The 18,604-nt window shown below is 42.4% G+C and overlaps 1 protein-coding gene across 1 annotated transcript in view; it reads left to right on the top strand.

Annotated features, from left to right (window-relative positions):
• Nucleotides 1–17,726, top strand: part of LOC117425419 (coiled-coil domain-containing protein 102A-like) — a 30,652-nt gene extending 12,926 nt beyond the window's left edge. Inside the window, exons 3-9 of the mRNA XM_034042348.3 lie at nt 82–302; nt 1,801–1,909; nt 2,957–3,073; nt 4,545–4,754; nt 11,593–11,763; nt 12,085–12,188; nt 16,456–17,726. Of these exons, the coding sequence (XP_033898239.2) occupies nt 82–302; nt 1,801–1,909; nt 2,957–3,073; nt 4,545–4,754; nt 11,593–11,763; nt 12,085–12,188; nt 16,456–16,582 (1,059 nt within the window). The 3' untranslated portion in view covers nt 16,583–17,726. The remainder of the gene's footprint in view (nt 1–81; nt 303–1,800; nt 1,910–2,956; nt 3,074–4,544; nt 4,755–11,592; nt 11,764–12,084; nt 12,189–16,455) is intronic.
• The last annotated feature ends 878 nt before the right edge of the window (nt 17,727–18,604 follow it).

Below are 18,604 nucleotides of genomic sequence, written 5' to 3'. Positions count from 1 at the left end.
TTAGTCTTTGCAGGGTGTAGATTGTGGTCGGTAGGACTATGCCAGGGGGCATGTCTGAGTGTCTGTGCGTCTGTCCCACAGGAGCTGGAGCTGCTGGAGTCCCTGCTGCGGGCGAAGGTGGCCGAGGGTCCAGAGAACTGGGACGGGCGCAGTGCGGGCAGCCTCCGCTCGCCCCTCAGCCGTCAGGACCGCAGCCGGCTGCTCTGGGACGACGTGTCCGTCATTGAGGAGGACACCAGCAAGGTCAACGCCCTCCAACTGCGCCTGGACGAATCACAGAAAGTCCTGCTCAAGGAGAGAGAGTAAGGAGGGGAGGGGCTTAGACTGCATCTCTCCTGGGAATGGACAGGGTTGCTTAGCAAATGCCTCACCTGGGAAGGGGTCATGCGAGAGGGAGGAGCTTGGATTACAGCTAAACTGGGAATGGATAGGATAATTAAATGGGCAGAGATTTTGAAACAGATGGGATTGTTTGGGTCAGATTCAAGTTGTATTCTGTGGATTGTGTCCATTTCTTTTACTAGTTGTGACTGCTACTCTCTCGCCAGTATCCACTCGAAGAATATTCTTGATCTCAAGGTAAAATCATAAATTTAAATGAATTGATTGAGTGAGCAGAGAGGAGTAAGGGGAAAGGGTTCAGTTGGGACCCCAGTGCCCTCTATCATGTTAGTGTTTTGCAGACTCCATTGCACAGTGTATTAAATGTGTACATGTATGTAAAGCTGTCTGCTAGAGGTGTCCATTAAGATGACTTGCCATACAAGGACAACTTAATTGAACTATGATTGGAGACATTACCAGCAGTACATTCTCACGGCAGTAATTTAAAATACGCAAACAAGCCAGAAGTATAAGAGCACTACATAAGTAGGTGCTTAAAACACACCCCATCTAAAACAATGGCTGTGTGCGCTCCGAGCATATAAATGGCTAACTTCAAACAAACCAGACTGAGAGGCATTTATATGTCCTGCAGAAGCTTGCTCCTATTGATTGTAGAAAGTGTAAAACACACAGTAGATCTTTGCAGCCGTTCATCAGCTCTCTGTGTTTCTTCAATACCACGCTTGAGCAAGCACGCACAGGAGCGAGGAGCTACAGCAGCAGGTTCCGTGCTGTAGGGTCAAAGATTACGATGGCAATCTTGGAATGGCTGTTGGAAGCCAGGAGAAAACCATGGAGTAAAAATGAAACAGTTCGAAGCCGGAGATAGCTGAAACAAAATAACTTACTGCCTAAGTGAAATAGGTATTGTTATAAACATGTTGTTCCTTGATGGTTGTTACAGTATTGGCCTGTATTTAAGTTTTGGAACATATGTTGTTTTTTATAAGTGATGGAATCTTAGCGGGGGGGGGGGGGGGGGGTCTTTCCCAATGTGTTCTAAAACAACTCTGTATGAATCTGGAAATTCTATTTCAGAACTCGTTTAAGTTTATTGAAGTGTATCGAGAGCTCATAAATCGTGAAGCTGGCCATGAGAGTTCTCTGGTTGGAAATTAATCCGTGCAGTGGCCTCTAAAGATGTCAGAATTTAAAAAAATATTTCTATAACATTATGTACTAATAGCTACTATCCATAACTTAAACGCTTAATCACAGTTCGAAAGTTAAACTTATTAGAAGCTCTTGTCAAGTGGACAAACGTTTCGTCACCAAGCAAGCTCCCCGGCGTGGTTGTTTGCAGAGTATGCTTGTCATTGGTCTCTAAGGGCGTTGTAAAAGGCAGTGATTCTTGTTTCATACTCCTCCGAGCTCCCCAGCCCCTCTGCTGACTCGTGTGTTTCTCCTCCGCAGGGACAAGCTGTCTCTCAGTAAGAGCATTGAGAAGCTGGAGGCTGAGCTCAGCCAGTGGAAACTCAAATACGAGGAACTCAGCAAGACCAGGCAGGAGACCCTCAAACAGGTGAGGAGTTCATGATGTGCTCACAGCCGGATACCACAGAGGTTCAAAATCCCTGTCTGAGGAATCCATTCCAAAACCATCAATGCATCGCACATGTAACCGTATTGCGCTGGGTTTTAATGTGCATATTTTAGGTCCATAAGCATTGATCGACCTGGGTGAGTTTGGCTTGTGAGCGCTGCATAGTTGTCTTTAAATTCAAAATAATCCATTACAAAGTTGATTAGAAATTGGTGGATTTCAAATCACGCATAAGAAGTCATTGTTGCATATATATGTCAGAAATCCGGTACATTGAGTCCTGTGTACTGATGTCCTCCCATTCATGGAACACTGCAGATCATTTTAAAGCTCATTTAAAAAAAAACAAATAGAGAGCCGTTTAATAGAAGTTTCTTAATATCAGCTTAATCCTTGTAATGTTCACAGTTCATTTAGAGTATTCAAGTTATTCAAATATTCAAAAGAGAAACGGCTCATTGATTCCTCTTCATGTAATATAAGATACATACTGGGTTTGTATTTGAATAAAATATTAATTTACTGCCCTGGAGACTCTTATTAACTAGATAAATATCAAATCATACATCATCCCACTGTACAAAGTCCACCCATTTTCTTAAGCCTAATTCCAGTATTTGTTCAGCATTGTGTCAATTTGTTTTAACGATGTGGCCACTAGAGGGCTCCCTAATTACAGGCTGGAGTCACAGCAGAGAAAGAGAGACCCCCCATTAAAACAGAATGAGTGAGGATTAACAAACAAAGGAGGGGAAACTAATGCTGCTACAAGAGAAGACCAGTCCGCCAAACCCATTAACATCGAACACATCAGCTTTTGACCAAGCTGTTTGTCCAGTACCTAACAGCACAGACAGAATAAATGTTGTCAATCTTCAGATCTTTCTGCATTTACCTGCCACACCAAGACTATGTGAATAATATAGATTAGTGTAGTTCAGTATTAGAAACATGCCATGTATCAGAAATGAGCAATCCCAGGGCTTCAGACCCCCCAGTATGTTCTCTCTCTGCCCCCCTACCCAGCTGAACCTACTGAAGGAGGTGCACCAGGACGAGCTGGGCCGCATGTCCGAGAACCTGGAGGATGAGTTGGGCGCCCGCTCCAGCATGGACAAGAAGCTGGCTGAGCTGCGAGGGGAGGTGAGGACGAGAGCGCTTTATTCATCAAAAAACCACGTAGACACATCTGAGCTTGTTAGCTCTACTGTACACTGTGGCAAATTTAAGATTGTAATAAAACCTTGAACGGGTAATACTGCTTTGCAGTTATTGCATTTATTGTGCAAGGCCACACACCATCAGCTGCAGCTGTACTGTCTCTGTGGGATGAAATAAGAGTTTGTAAATGAAATGATAAAAGCTTGGTGTCAGCGGTGGATGAGGCAATGACGCTTAACCCTTTGCACCCCCCCGCCCTGTGCCATCACGCTCGGCTGCCTATCTCTTTGTGTGCGGCGTGATAAGCCACTGTCAGCTCAGGGAGGATTACCTTCAATCCTTTTACACAAACCGCCTGGAAAAAAGCAGCCGTGGTGAAACCCGGCACTGAGCTGAGGGGGGCGACTCTGGCTCTGGCTCTGGCTCTGCTGGCCTAGGGGCTCCAGGCTGCTGCTCGTACCACAGCCAGCTTGGGGCCAGGGGGCAGGCACTGTCGCACAGACCCATCGCCTCTTTGCACCTTGCACAGGCAGGGAGCCTGTCCCGCTGCACTGGAAGCAGGTCATCGAGGCTGAAGCCGACATCATTAAGGTCATTCTGTCCAACATCGTCTCTGCATCTGAATTTGATCTAGGTTATTCCATCTCAATCCCAATTCAATTAACTTTTTAATATATATAATGATTTCCATTACACGAGAGTAGATGTTAAAACTTCATGCTGATTTGAACTCGGCTCTCGCCAAGATAAGCACCAACTAAGACGTAGCTTTACAGTAAACTAATGTGATCCATATGTGTCTCCATCCATTTACGTTTCCTTCCATATGATGATGTAGATATCCTTCTGTCTGGTGTTAATGGCTGAAGTGTAATGCTGGCTCCAGGGATCAGCTTATTTTGCCTCCCTGGCGCATCATATATATATATATATATATATATATATATATATATATATATATATATATATATGAGCAGTATTAATTTGGATTTCATAAAGATTTAATCTGTGACTCTTATTAAATGGAATCCAAATAAATTATGCTCCACATTCACTCTCTGTTTGATTGCATCATTCCCCCTCTATCTCCACAGCAAAAGGTTAATTGAATTGGGTCCCTTTGGGATTCATCTAGTCATTTAATCTAGTGTTAGTCCATTCATATGGTCCTGGTCAAGGTCATTCACTTTACTGTACTTTTATTAAAATAATATGAATTTATTTATTTATTTTTTTAAATCTACACAGGAAACTCAGTTGTATAAGCGCTCAGATCTAGGTAAAACAATGTCAATCCGAAACCCGATCCCAGAGATTTCTAACCTTTTTGTTACAAGATTAAGATGCAGTCTAGTATAAAATAGTCCGATCCAAACTGAGTGGTGGCTGTTGTGTTAATTCCTATAGAAAGCTGTTCCATGTGTAATGCTAACCTGTATGGACTGGCCCTCAGATGGAGAGGCTGCAGGCGGAGAACGCGGTGGAGTGGGGGCGTCGGGAGCGCCTGGAGACGGAGAAGCTGACGCTGGAGCGCGACAACAAGAAGCTGCGCACGCAGATCGAGGACCTGGAGGAGCAGCTGGCGCGCAAACGCAGGCAGGCAGCCAGCGCCCTCGACACCGACCTCAAGAGCATCCAGAGCGAGCTCTTCGAAAGGAGCAAGGTGAGGACACCGCGGAGCAGACACTCAGACCTCCAGTCACTACATGGGGGGGGGGGCAAGGTGAGTGGGGTACAGGGGAGGTGAGGACACCGCGGAGCAGACACTCAGACCTCCAGTCACTACATGGGGGGGGGGGGGGCAAGGTGAGTGGGGTACAGGGGAGGTGCGGACACAGAGGAACAGACATTCAGACCTCCAGTCACTACATGGGGGGGCAAGGTGAGGGGGGTACAGGGGAGGTGCGGACACCGCGGAGCAGACACTCAGACCTCCAGTCACTACATGGGGGGGGGGGGGGCAAGGTGAGTGGGGTACAGGGGAGGTGCCGACACAGAGGAACAGATATTCAGACCTCCAGTCACTACATGGGGGGGCAAGGTGAGGGGGGTACAGGGGAGGTGAGGACACCGCGGAGCAGACACTCAGACCTCCAGTCACTACATGGGGGAGCAAGGTGAGGGGAGTCAGCAGATCTGCAAGCAGCTGCATAGTAAATTTGGTTATGTATAAGTGTAGAATTCTCTGTCCGTCTCTCTTCACTGTATATTATAGATCAGTCCAGGTCTGCATTTATAAAAAACTATTAAAGAAATCTATTAGGAGATAAAAATCACTTACTGCCGGGGTTTATGAGGGCCATTAAAGGCTCCGCTGTTTTAGAAACTGACGATTTATAGAGTTGGCTTAAAGCATTTTATGGGACAGGTCATACATTTCCAACCTTCCACTTGCCACAGAGCAGCCCACAGGGTGCGACAGGGCTTTGGAGAGTATCCATTGTTGGGAGAGCCCTGTAGGTGTGGGTAACCCTATAGAGATATATAGGTAGATGAGATGAATGTACTGTATACAGTAGTGACTAAGTAGATAAGGAGGTTTTATGCAGAAAACGCAACATCTGGATATGAAAACATGCATATTATGTAAGGGCATATGTGACCTCAAATATAACATGTGTTTATAAAAAGTGCCAAGTTAGGAAAAAGAGCAAGCTGTGCAAGTAACTTGACCCAGCTGATGGGATTTTGCTCCAGTAAATTTCAAGTTAAAAATGGTGGGCTTTCAGTAAAGAATGGTGCCAATAAATCTAAAGCAAAAACTTGGTGAAGTCCCAGATGTTTTGACATCTGTACAGTATGTCCTGGGAAGACCATGTGACAGCTGCATGGAGAAGTGTTAACACTTTAACCTCGTCGGGGTGCATCAGGAACGGTTGATTCCAGGTGGGAAAGGGTTAACCAGCTTGGAGTAGATGGAATTGTTCCCTAGCAGTTTGACCTTGAAATCTGCACTCGCCACACATTGCTAAACAGATTTACAGCAGTGTCCGTACAGTTTCGCTCCGGTGCCTGTACATTTAATACACCAACTATAGATTGCTTTCATTTGCCCTACGCTAGCTATGAATTACTGTGCAGTAAATTAAATATACATTGTTGAACCTCTGTACTTGATTAAGTGCTGTAATTAGTTTCACATCATAGCACAAATGCAGAGCCTGTACATGTTTACAGTTTGATGGTCGGATGCCTGAGATCGTGCTGGTTCGATATAAAAACAGTATTATGTTGGGTTGTAATAGCAGATTTTTCCCATGCTATATTTATTATTGTACATTTCCATAACATCCAGTAATGAACATTGTGGTACAAAGAGCCAGCAAGGTTTGGGGATCTGAGAGTATACAGTCAGTGAAAATACATTCAGAAGTGCAGTACTGGGGGTTCATCCTATACAGAATGCTTGGTAATGAGGGTCTTTAGACTGAGCAAATCTGTTATACAGAACTCATCAGGTCAACTATGGATTAATAGCTATGGTGACTTCATTTGTGTTTTATTTGTAAGAGTCATGCTTAAACGATATGTGCCATGTAAAAATATAAATAAATACAAATAAAAGGGAGACTTCTAGATAAGTTTTAAAGCCTTTCCCTGTACTAATTGCTTGTTTTTTTACGTTGATATAAAAAGTTGTTGATTTCCTGGGCTGTTTTCATTCCATTAAACCCAGCTTTATAATTCAAATCACTCCGTTTTCATTGTGAGACGCTGATGAGTGTGTCGCAGCGCTTCCAACCGGGCCATTCTCCCTAATGAGCCAAGGGAAGAAAAAAAAAAAAAGATAAAAGCTTATGTTTTATTTATATATATATAATATATATAAGACAATGTACAACATTATGTTCTTTTAATGATTTATTGTAAAATAATGCTAAAATAGAAATGGATTACAGTCCATAATGGGTAAAAGCAACCAATTCTGTTGCCTTTTTTTCCTGGAAATATCATAAAGCTGAAGGCGGTCTATTATTCTGGTAATTCCCATTGTGACAGGTACTCTTGCTTTTATTTTTCAATCCATGTATTAAATGGGGATTGTTTTAATATTGTAGCATTCGGTATTTCAGTTGTTCTTTCTTAGTTTTCCTTGTGTTTTTCAAGCTTCTGTTTATGAAACCTGGCATTGCATCACCAGCATAGGTGATGTCATATTGCTTCTACCCATGGATAGAATGGCTCTCATGGGTTTATGAGAGGGCTTTATTTATTTGGTGATCACTGACATTAATGTAGTTTCTGCCCTATACTGGGCCCTAGAGCATTGTGAATGGATTAAACAAGGGCTTTTGTAAACGGGTGCGCTACAAGGTAAAGAGGTGCCCTACAGGGTACAGCAGTAGAAAACCTTGATTAAGCCAGTTTGAGTGCCACTTGATACATGCATGCGACGTTATCACGCTCTGTTCCCCTTTGTGGCCGAGTCCCCTTTTCCAGTGCATTTGGGTTTTAATAAGTCAATCACTGCACCTGCAGGGCACATTTGTTTTTGTGTGTGTGTGTGTGTGTGTGTGTGTGTGTGTGTGTGTGTGTGTGTGTGTGTGTGTGTGTGTGTGTGTGCCTTTCCATTTCATTGTGTATTGATTCAGCAGACCCTTTCAGCTTATGGATTCATAACAAAAAATAATAATGTGGTTGAGAGAGAGAGAGAGAGAGAGAGAGAGAGAGAGAGAGAGAGAGAGAGAGAGAGAGAGAGAGAGAGAGAGAGAGAGAGAGAGAGAGAGAGAGAGAGAGAGAGAGAGAGAGAGAGAGAGAGAGAGAGAGAGAGAGAGAGAGAGAGAGAGAGAGAGAGAGAGAGAGAGATGAAAAAATGAATAACGTACCATGCAAAATAAAGAACAAATGTACTGTCACCCTTTCTGCTTTAGTAGCAAATGCATGCATTCACCATATTTGGTGAGCAAGGGAGCAGAGAGGGGTAAAATTGGAATAGCTTGTGTGGATCTCTACTCCTGTTATAAAACTCTTCCTCAGGGAAACAGTTTCACCTATTGTATCGAGCGTGGAAATTCAGGGGATCATTCGTATTAGTAAACATGTTTTATAGAGTGAGTGTGTTGATTTGACATGCTGTACTGATCTGCTGGTTAATTATCCTGAGATCCAAATTGGCTAATGCTAGAATTGTCTAGCTACAGTAATTCAAGAATTAACAGGATAATCCTAGATTTACCTTTCTAACCTTAAACATGACAGCAGTATTTTTTTTTTCTGTTTCAGCATTTCAATTCAGTTTCAGTTTTTATTTAGTAAGTAAGATTTATTATTTTGTTTCTATTTAGTTTTGGTTTTCAATCATTTAGTTTTATATTTAGTTTCAGTTAACTCAATTCAGAAAGTATTTCAGTTTTAGAAAAAAAATTGAGAGCGGGCGAGAGGAAGTGATAGGAGTGAGAGTGAGGAGCAGATCCGTACAGTTTGCCATCAGGAACAAAGGCAGATGGGTGTGAGGGGAGGGGGCATGACTGCAGGCAATTCTCCTTTCTCTGCTGGAAGTGTGAGTGGAGAGAGAGAGAGGGAGGGAGAAAGAGGGATGTTTTCTGTGGGGTAGATTCACTCACCTGGATGATCTAATTACATGAAATGAAAGGCTTTCTGTTTTGACAGCTGGTTGTTGTAGGAATGCTTGAAATCGGGTCCCCTATCACTGAGATAGTATGGTTAGAAGGCAGTGCACTCTTGTGGTTAGATTTTAAGGTTTAGGTTGCTTGTCTGAAGAAGTAAGAAGCAATGTGGATGTGGTTAGAGCAGGTAAGGCTTAATGGTTAGATTTGGGAAAAGTTCTATGTGATTGTGGGTTAGGGGTCAGAGCTGAGACATGGGGTGCCATGTGGTCTTTGTATTGTACAGTAGCTGGGAGCTGGTAGACATTGACTTCTTGATTATTGGTAAGCTTAGCACATAAATACACTGTGGCATATTTATTAGAGATGAGGATCGGGTGCCACTGCAGTCTAGCGCCTCGAGCCTTCCCTGTAGAGAGGTCATGTGTTCAGTGCCATTATTCATGTGCTTCCACTCCTTCCTTTTTTATATAGAAGCATTGAAAGTGTTTCGTTTTCTGATCAGTTTTTGTGTGTCCACGCTGTCCTGTTGACTGTCACATGGCTGCCATGTGGTGTCTTGCGCACTCTTGTTTGTTTCCCGGTGCAGGTGTGTTTTGAATATTAGTTCTCCGTGCAGAGAAGAGCACAGCAGTGTTCCTGTAGTGCCGTACCATCATCGTCTTCTTTATAACGAGGAGAATAGAGTGTGTGTGTGTGTGTGTGTGTGTGTGTGTGTGTGTGTGTGTGAACAAAGCATTCTGTTTACTGCAGACAAAAAGTAATGGTTATTGCCTACCTGAGTAGATTTCTTTTTTTTGATTTACCGTACATTATATTGCTGCCACACACTGGTGCGCACACACACACTGGCACACCCCTAAGTCTGACACCTCTGGCAGCAGGGAAGTGAGGCATTGTGCTTCAGTGGGCTAAAGGCACTGTGTTGTAGCTGACAGTCTCGCTGGCAGTCAGGCATCCTGTCTGTGTGCCGTCTGTTGCTCAGACATTCCCTCCCTGACCCACATTTCCGTTTCGCAGTACCAGTAGTACCAGGCACCGCTCCAGCTGTCTGGCACCCTGATCCGCAGGGCTCCCCTGTGATCTGTCTCTCTGTCTCTCTGTCTCTCTGTCTCTCTGTCTCTGCTTCATTAGCAGGTGCTGCAGGGGACCCTCTGTATTTGTTGTGTGTTTATTGACAAACAAACATTTATTTATTTATTTATTTTTTTTAATCTTGCCAATTTTTTCTTCTTTTTCCTGCAAATCTGCATTTATTTACACAAACAAATCTCTAATGTTTTTCTTTCATGCACAGAAAACAAATAGCCTAATGTTGGTTCTGATTGCCATAAGAAAATAGCACTGATTTTATGGAGCACTTTCAAAATATACAATCTGGGCAGCTTTCTATTTTTTTATGTCATATCGAATCTGCAGTAGCAATGATGGTCTAGATATACACATCAAAGAGCAACCAGCTTGTGTCAGTGAGAGAGCAGCGCCCTTCAGATCTGGCAGTGTCTGTCTTGTCAGGGTCTAGCCCGGAGGCGTTCTGTCTCTTGCTGCTTCCAGCCCCTCTGAACCTCAGAACGAGGCTCCAGGGATTCTTCTTATCACTGGTAGTTAACACAGTGTTGAATTTGATCAGGTGGTGCTTACATACAGCAGTAGTATTAGCAGTACATTTGTGTGGATCTGAAGACAAATGAAATACAGCCTGTCAAAGTTGCAGGGATGCAAGCCTCAGCTGTTATGTGAAGTCTGTCATGATACAGCCTCAGAAATAGAATGATAATGTAACACCCAAAATGGCAATTAACCGTTTGTACAGTGGAGAATATTTATGAGATGCAACTGGACGTGGTTATGTATGTCAACAGTTATAATACTGTGTCGTAAATATGTAGTAGTACTAAACTGACATTTAGACAACAGGTTTATCTGTGTAGCTGTATGCCAACACGTTAACATATATGGACATTTGTAAAGGCATCTCAATGGATTACAACTCTTTAGTACAGCTGTATTACAGGAAGAGGAAATTGGATTCTCATTCTTTGATTCTGGCACCACTCCCAGTCTCCCTTGATAGGCTGCTCTTTATTAGTAATAGATGTAAGTTGCCTTGGGGGTGATTTTAGATGATCTGCTCATCCCAGATTCTTCCACACATTATTAATGACCTGCTCTCCCTCCCTCCCAGCCACCCTTGACAACCCAGGTCGGCCTCCTCCGAGTCATTTCAGAGAAATCGTGAACCTGTATTCCTTTAAATACAGAGCCATGTCTAGACTGTAGTCAGACTGCCCTTGTACATTTGCTGGTTCAGTTCCCACTTTTCATTCATTATGTGTAACGCTGCCTTCTTCCAGGAGTAAGCTGACTGAACAGGTTAACCAGACCATCAATTATTAACTCATACAGTTAAGTGTCTATTGTTCTGTTGATACCATAAGTGTATGTCAGCAGAAGTGGCAGCTATCAAATTGTACCCTGCTAGGCAGAATCTTTTACAATTTCCTGACACGCCTGATTAGTGTAAAAGGCTGTCAGTCAAATTCTGTGATGCCGTTTCTGTGCATCCTCTTGTGAATGGAATGTATTGTACTGCACTGAGTGTCACATGACTATAGAGTGCCCTGGCACTTTTTTTGAGCCCCCCCCCCCAGCTGGGATATAGTGGTGTGATAGACTGATCTGTTGATATCACTGGTAACGTTGTAGGAAAACCTTTATGTAAGCTGATCATTGGTAGCTCCACCAGCTCTGCTAACCAAACCAACCTGACCATGCCCACTGTTTCTCTTTCCAAGCCTGGCTGTGTGTATGCATGCTGGCGTCCATGCAAAGTCTTTGAATTAAACGTTGAAAAGCTGCCTTCTGTAGCTAGCCAAACATGGTTGGTGGTTAAGAGTTAGTTTTAAAAGGGGTCTGTGTGATTGGTCCCTGCAGGAGCTATCAGACATGCGGCACGTCCACTCCAAGTTGAAAAAGCAATACCAGGAGAAGATGGCGGAGCTGGCCCACGCCAACAGGAGAGTGGAGCAGCACGAGGGGGAGGTGAAGAAACTGCGACTGCGCGTTGAGGAGCTCAAGAAGGAGCTGGCCCAGGCAGAGGACGAGGTGAGCCACGGAGGGGCAGTGGAGACTGCGCTGGTGAGCTGGAGTGTGACGCTGCCATTGACGTGCTGAGCACCTATACATGTATCTAGTGTGGGATCGTGTAACGGGAAAATACAGGTAGTGGCCTTTTTATAGCAACATTTATAAACATGGGATGGCAAGATTTCTGGAATGAAAACTAGGTTTGCAGCTGCCATAGCAGAGGGATTGCTTTTTTCCAGAACTGCCTAAAAGTTAGAGAGCTGGATTAGTTAAGGACAACCCCCCCCCACGCTCTGTATTACATTAACATTTCCACATTGCTGTTTTGTCTATTTTCAGCTTGACGATGCTCACAACCAAACCAGGAAGCTCCAGAGGTCCCTGGATGAGCAGACCGAGCAGTCGGAGAACACCCAGGTGCAGCTTGAACACCTGCAATCCAGGTAAATGCAGACAACGCCTTGCACCAGTTTTAAGATCACCTCTTTTATCAAAACCAAACCCATTTCTTTCATTTTTTGAATTGTGCTGTTTTTTGGGGTCACGTATTGTGCTTCTGCCCCTATCTTTCCTCCTGTGCTGGCTTCCCCTCACTGGGTTTATTAGAGGAACCCACTTCCATCCTTTCTCCTCCTTGTCCTCCATGTACCAGCATAGTCACTTTCATACTGCCTCTGTCTGTCAGCCTTCTTTCTTAAGTAGTCAGCCAATCGGACAGGCAGGCAGTTAGCCACTAATGACTAGTTACCATAGCAACATAAAGGCTTATGTCCTGCCCATCCCATTCCTTGCTGGCATCAATACAACTCACATCTAAGCTCATAAGAGTAGTCTACCAGGTTTGATAATGTCACTGCTTAAGTAAATGCATTCTTGTGTGACAATCTGCTCTGATTCCAGTACTGTAGAAAAATACCAAAGTCTTGATTTCATTGCCTGCAATTTACCAGTCAAATATATGTGAACAGTTTAAGGTATTCACCATTTGTAATAGTAAAGTTGTATCAGGATAGATTACATCTCAGTGCCGTGGGGGCTTTTTCTGCAGGCATTACTGCAAAGAGTGGGGCTCCAGGGCAAGAATCCAAGGCATGCCCTGCTAATGAACTCTCTGAATATGCAGCCCTTGATGCTAGGATCCGAAACTGACGAGTTGCCCTAATTCACTGCACTGTGAGGGGTTGAAGCAGGTGATGTCGAGCCAAGAGAGGTGCTCTAGTGACTAACAGTTGATTTATTCTGGTATATATTTATTTGTTGAAGTGTTCACTGGGGATCATGCTCACTGAGATGTAACATCTCATTTGCATAGGCTGCTTTTGTCAGGCGGCAGCGCTTTTCAGTAAAGTCGTTAATCACCAACGATACTAAAATATATTCTAAGCACATAGGACGATTAAAATAAAAAATAAAAAATAAAAATATTCAGTTGGTAGAAACATGAGCAAAAAGGCATTGAAAACAATGAAGCAGTATATTAGCTAATGGATGAGATACCTAATTCTGGACTACACACTTCAAGGGATTTATTTTTTTATAGTTGAGAGCAAGAGAAGCAATGAAGTCATACACCGAAAACAAATGTTATCATGATTGAATGATCGCTGCTGCGGAATGCATGAGAATACTAGGTGGGGGTTTGATGACATATTTACAGAAAACCAGACAAACAATTCCCATCAAAGCACCTCTTTGAACACGGTTTATTAAAAGGGATCTATCCAATATGGAGTACGGCTGGAGTAAGCTTATCTGCAACATATCTTTGAATAAGCAAATCCTTTTTTTTCTCCTTTTTAAATGAATATTTTTTTTTTAAATAAGCGTTCTGCCATGCAGTCTTCTGTGTCGTACAGATCAGCCTATTTTTTTCCTACCCTCTTAGGAAAATTTGTAGAGGTAGCAATGGTTGAAGAAATTTTTTTTTTTTTTTTTTTTTTTTTTAAGATAACTTGACTATCATCTTCTTTGGTTGCAATCGATGTTCACTTTGTTGAGTGTTATCTGTGTCTGTGTGTGTGTGTGTGTGTGAGATCCTGAAGGCAGGCTCCAGGTCTACATCTTTAGGAGGCACATGGGATAGTACTTTGTTGTATTGTTTTTAGTTTTTTTTTTTTTTTTTTTTTTAAAGCCTCAATAAATTGCTCTGCATTTTGTGATCTTCCAGCAATTACCATAAAGTTAATATATAAATCAATAAGGGATACCGCAGGCTGGGGCTCTGGGACTGGGGCTGGGATAGTACTTCTCTGCGCTTTTTTTTTTTTTTTTTGCATTAAAGACTCAGCAGTAAAAGCCAGGGATCACTTGATAGTTCTGCCTCTTCCGTCTCCACCCAACCAAGGTCCAATCGCATTTTATTGATCAGTTAAGGGTCGTTAGTTTTAGTGAGTTGCATCTGTACAGAACAACATGACTGTTTTATATGACAAATCACGACTCAAAAACAAAATAGTTTTTGATGTGATTTTAATTTGTATCACAGGTGTAGGTATTGCAGATACTTGGGGACGTTTTTCTTTTTTTCTGTGTAAGTGTTTCTGACAGTGGCATTTTCTTTTTATATAGTGTGAATGTTCCAAATTAAATACAATTCTTTACAGACTTTCCTTCCATCACAATTCACATGTGCTTCAGTTTGTTTGGGGTACGCCATGGAAATACCCATGTGTGCCAGGAAAACGCTATTAGATGAATCATTTTCTTTAATACGAAGAACACGCTATGTGGGTACAAGATCAGCAGATTAGCAAATACCCACACAAACACTTTTTTTTTTTAGTCAGGAAGTTTCCAGTGCAACTAAAATACAGCGCTACCATATGGGGGCCCTGTATGCCGTGTGACCAGTTACAATGCTGTATGGCCACGACTTCCATTTGCCCCGTAATGTAGTGTCACTAACACTGGGAGTCTCTTTATAAGGTGCATTACATATAGCATAGCTACTTCAATTGTGGTCCTGACTACAGCGTTATCCAGGGCTGTTGCAAGTTAGTTGAATATTTTCCGTACTGGGGAAGGTTATTCCATGTTCCATACCAAAGTGAAGGGAGGCAACTATGACCCTCAAGTTGTCAGAGCTGAGGGATTGTGAGACCAGTGTAGGCTTGTGGTCATGTCTGAGCTCCGTGGCAGTGCAGCCTGTCTGCTGGAGCTGAGGAGAGAATGGGGGAGACCCTTGATTTGAGTTCAGGTGCTGTCCTTGGGAGGGAATGCCTTCCCTTCACCTCCTTCAGCAGCACTGAAGTGCAGGTACTGCTGGTTACCGTTCAAATGGAGAATCTCTTTCTTGGTCTGAAGAAGTAACCACATTTTGTACTTGCTTTCCAATCCCATATTGAATAAGCTCTTCAGAAACTTTTTTTGTATTTCACTGCCTGCCTGTGGAGGAGATTAATGGCCACTCACCTTAGTATGATGCAGCTAAGTGTCTGGGCTCAATCTAAAAGCTTTTAGCGAGCAGATGACTGGTCAAAACACCATTATATGTAATTTAGCACCATTAAAATGCTCACAGTTCTCGTCAGTGTTTCCCGGCGCCCACAGAGAGCGACGGGATCATCTTCATCTTGTTACTGTGGTGGATTTCTATGGGGCCAGATGCAGCTACCTCCTTCTGGAGATTTAACCCTTCACTCGCACAAAAAAGAAAACCATTTCATTCATAGTCTGTCTGCAACTGTTCTTTTGATTGCAACTTGGCTAACAAAAAAAAAGTCTGCTGAAAAAGTGTGTGTGTGTGGTCATCTGTTTCTTTTTCTAAGTTTACTTAAATATATGTATGTGCGTTTTAATGTGCATGCATTGGTTATGTGTGTTATGGGTTACATCATCTCTACCGATGCAGTAATGGCAGAGTTTATTTAAATTTTTTTTATTGACTTTTGGTTAAGTTTTACATCAGTCATATACAGTTATGTGGCGTAAAACTGACAGGTCTGCTGAGACTGGGTGTCTTGTGCGATCGAATTTTACGCTTTGTTCTCCAGTGTCCACGGAGAATGGATTATGTTCTGTGTTAAATAAATTACACTAGACCTAATCAAATAAAGAGTAAGAGCAGCACTGCTGCACCTTGGATCATAAGACCATCGAAAGCCTGACTGCTCTATCATTTAAATACCTTGGATCATAAGACCATCGAAAGCCTGACTGCTCCCTCATTTAAATACCTTGGATCATAAGACCATCGAAAGCCTGTCTGCTCTCTCATTTAAATTACCCTTTTCTTCGTGTATGAGTAAGTGTGATGATGTAACCCTGTATTACAGTCCCAAATAAAGATCATGCGCTAATAACATTAAATCCCTTTTTAATATTTACTAAAATGCTACGCACGTCTGCATTCAGTGGTTGGCATGTTGTTACAAAGTAGTCTCCAATGGGGTCCTTTCCTTTTATCTCCTGTCCAATTTGGCTGTCTTTAAGTGGGTTCATAATTGTGTACCCTGCTGCAGGTCATCTTTACAAACAAGATTGTATGAAGTGCACGGATACTTTCTGCCGCTCTCATTGAGACAAGGAACCAAGTGTGCAACTAGTGCACAGCATCTTCACTTACCCTTCTGTCTTGGTCGCTTGCATGTTCAGAGGGCTTGCCTGTGATGATAACAATTGTAAATATCAGTTTATAAACTGCTTTGCCTAGATGTATAATGTATTGAGCCTGATCTAAAAAAAATAAAATATGAATTGTTTTCCACCCAGGCTGCGTCGGCAACAAAACCCATCTCTGTTTGATAAGATTCGGAGCGCCAGGTTCAGCACTGAGGACCCAAATGAGGTGGCCAGCGATCCTGACGAGGAGGAAGAGCTGCAGATCCAGATTCCTTAATGGACAGGCTCTCCGTGAGGCGTCAGCGACCTCAAACGCACGCGCGCACACACACACACACACACACACACACGGGCCAGATGACCTTCTGAGAGCGCTGTTACTCTCGTCAGTGGCTGATAAACTGGTGGACCTGCTTATAGTGCTGGTATTGTGGACGTCTGAGAGAGGATGGCACATGGTTTAACTTTTTAAACTGATGTTTGTGCCGAATTGGAACGATGTGTGTCAGGAGAAGGCACATTCAAAAGCAATAAGTATATTTAAAAATGTTGTTAGGGGACCAAGCCATTGTCACAGTTACAATGAATGTTATTTAACTTTTAATGACTGTTATTACATGTTCTATTTACTTGTATAAATACTTGGATCCAATTTGTGCAGTGCTCTAGGGTGGTGTATGCACCACTTCACCTGGTTCATTGTAATTGAGGTTGTATAGTTTGAAGGGATGAACACTGACCTCCTTACTCCCCCTTGAGAGTGTTTCTTTACATCTGCAGGTCAAGTCTACAGTGACAGATCTTTTTGAAGTCTCAGCAATAATAGAGCAAGACTTATAGAGAATAATAGAGAAAAACTGTACAGAATGTTTGCTGATTCTGTTTATACAATATCAGTGCAGTGAAATTGCAAGCTGCTTCCAAATGTTTGAACACAGGGGGTTACCTGGTCCACTTATTGGAAATGAGGACATTATTATCTGATTGAAGGGATGTGAGGTCATCATTGATCGCCCCCACGAGCAACAGCTGTTACCACGGAAACTAGATCATTCAGGCCGTGGAGGGAACGTGAATCTTGAGAGAGAGAAATGGATATGTACGTTTTTAATGTAATTTAAAATGCTCTAGTGTTATTTATACATGGGTTTGCTCATTTCTAAATCCAACCCTTATTTGATGTTGGTGTATTGTGTCGTTGTCAACAACAGTATATCCACAATGTGTTCTGATAAAAAAAAAAGTAGCTACTGCTGACATCTGGTCAAAACTGATTCCACCTCCCCCTCGAGGTTGACCTCAGATGGCAACCTACAATCAGATCGCAAATACAGCATACACCATTGTTACATTGTTAAATGTATCTGAATTAAGATCAACTTCTGGCAGACACCATCACCATAATACACATTATTCTGATATTGACTATCAGTTTAACAAATGTTAATTTTATAAAATTACAGATAACATATATGAGCTTTGTATATTATCTGTTGTATATTTTCCATAGTGTCGAAGCTTCGCCTTTGTTTATGGGAGCTGGGGGAGGGTGGTGTCGTGCTGCAGGAAGACACTTCCACTTGTCAACCTTGGCATACCCAGGGGATAAATCAAATCCTTTGCAATTGAGATGCAGAAAAACAGAATTGTAATACGGAATTAAAGTAATTCAGTTGGCATTAAAACAATGCATTTGTATTGTTGCACCCTGGGTTTGGTCATTTACATGTACAGTATAAATCCATGTACTGTTACTCTGTAAGTGTGCCCCGCAGGATCTGGGTTTGAATGTCATTTTAGATTGCACTCTGGTCTTACTCAGGGTGTAGGTAAATGCAATGTTACTGGACTGCAATAAAATGAAAGATCATTGTGCTGGATTTCATCTTGCAGATGGACTGATGTGGAGGTAACGGCAGACTTGCATATAAACCCGTTCTGGGTATTTTGCTATGGAATAGTTATGAAATGATGATTTAAGTTTTAAGATTTTATATTTTTTCCTGCTATTGGGGGGTTGCTACAATTATATATATATATATATATATATATATATATATATATATATATATATATATATATATATATATATATATATATATATATATATATATATATAATAATTAGTTTATTTAGCAGATGCCTTTATCTAAGGTGACTTACAAAGACTAGGGTGTGTGAACTATGCATCAGCTGCAGAGTCACTTACAACTACGTCTCACCCGAAAGACGGAGCACAAGGAGGTTAAGTGACTTGCTCAGGGTCACACAGTGAGTCAGTGACTGAGTTGGGATTTGA

This window comes from Acipenser ruthenus, chromosome 20 (assembly GCF_902713425.1).
Source record: "Acipenser ruthenus chromosome 20, fAciRut3.2 maternal haplotype, whole genome shotgun sequence".
Classification (NCBI taxonomy): domain Eukaryota; kingdom Metazoa; phylum Chordata; class Actinopteri; order Acipenseriformes; family Acipenseridae; genus Acipenser; species Acipenser ruthenus.
This window is presented reverse-complemented; position numbering and strand designations above follow the sequence as displayed.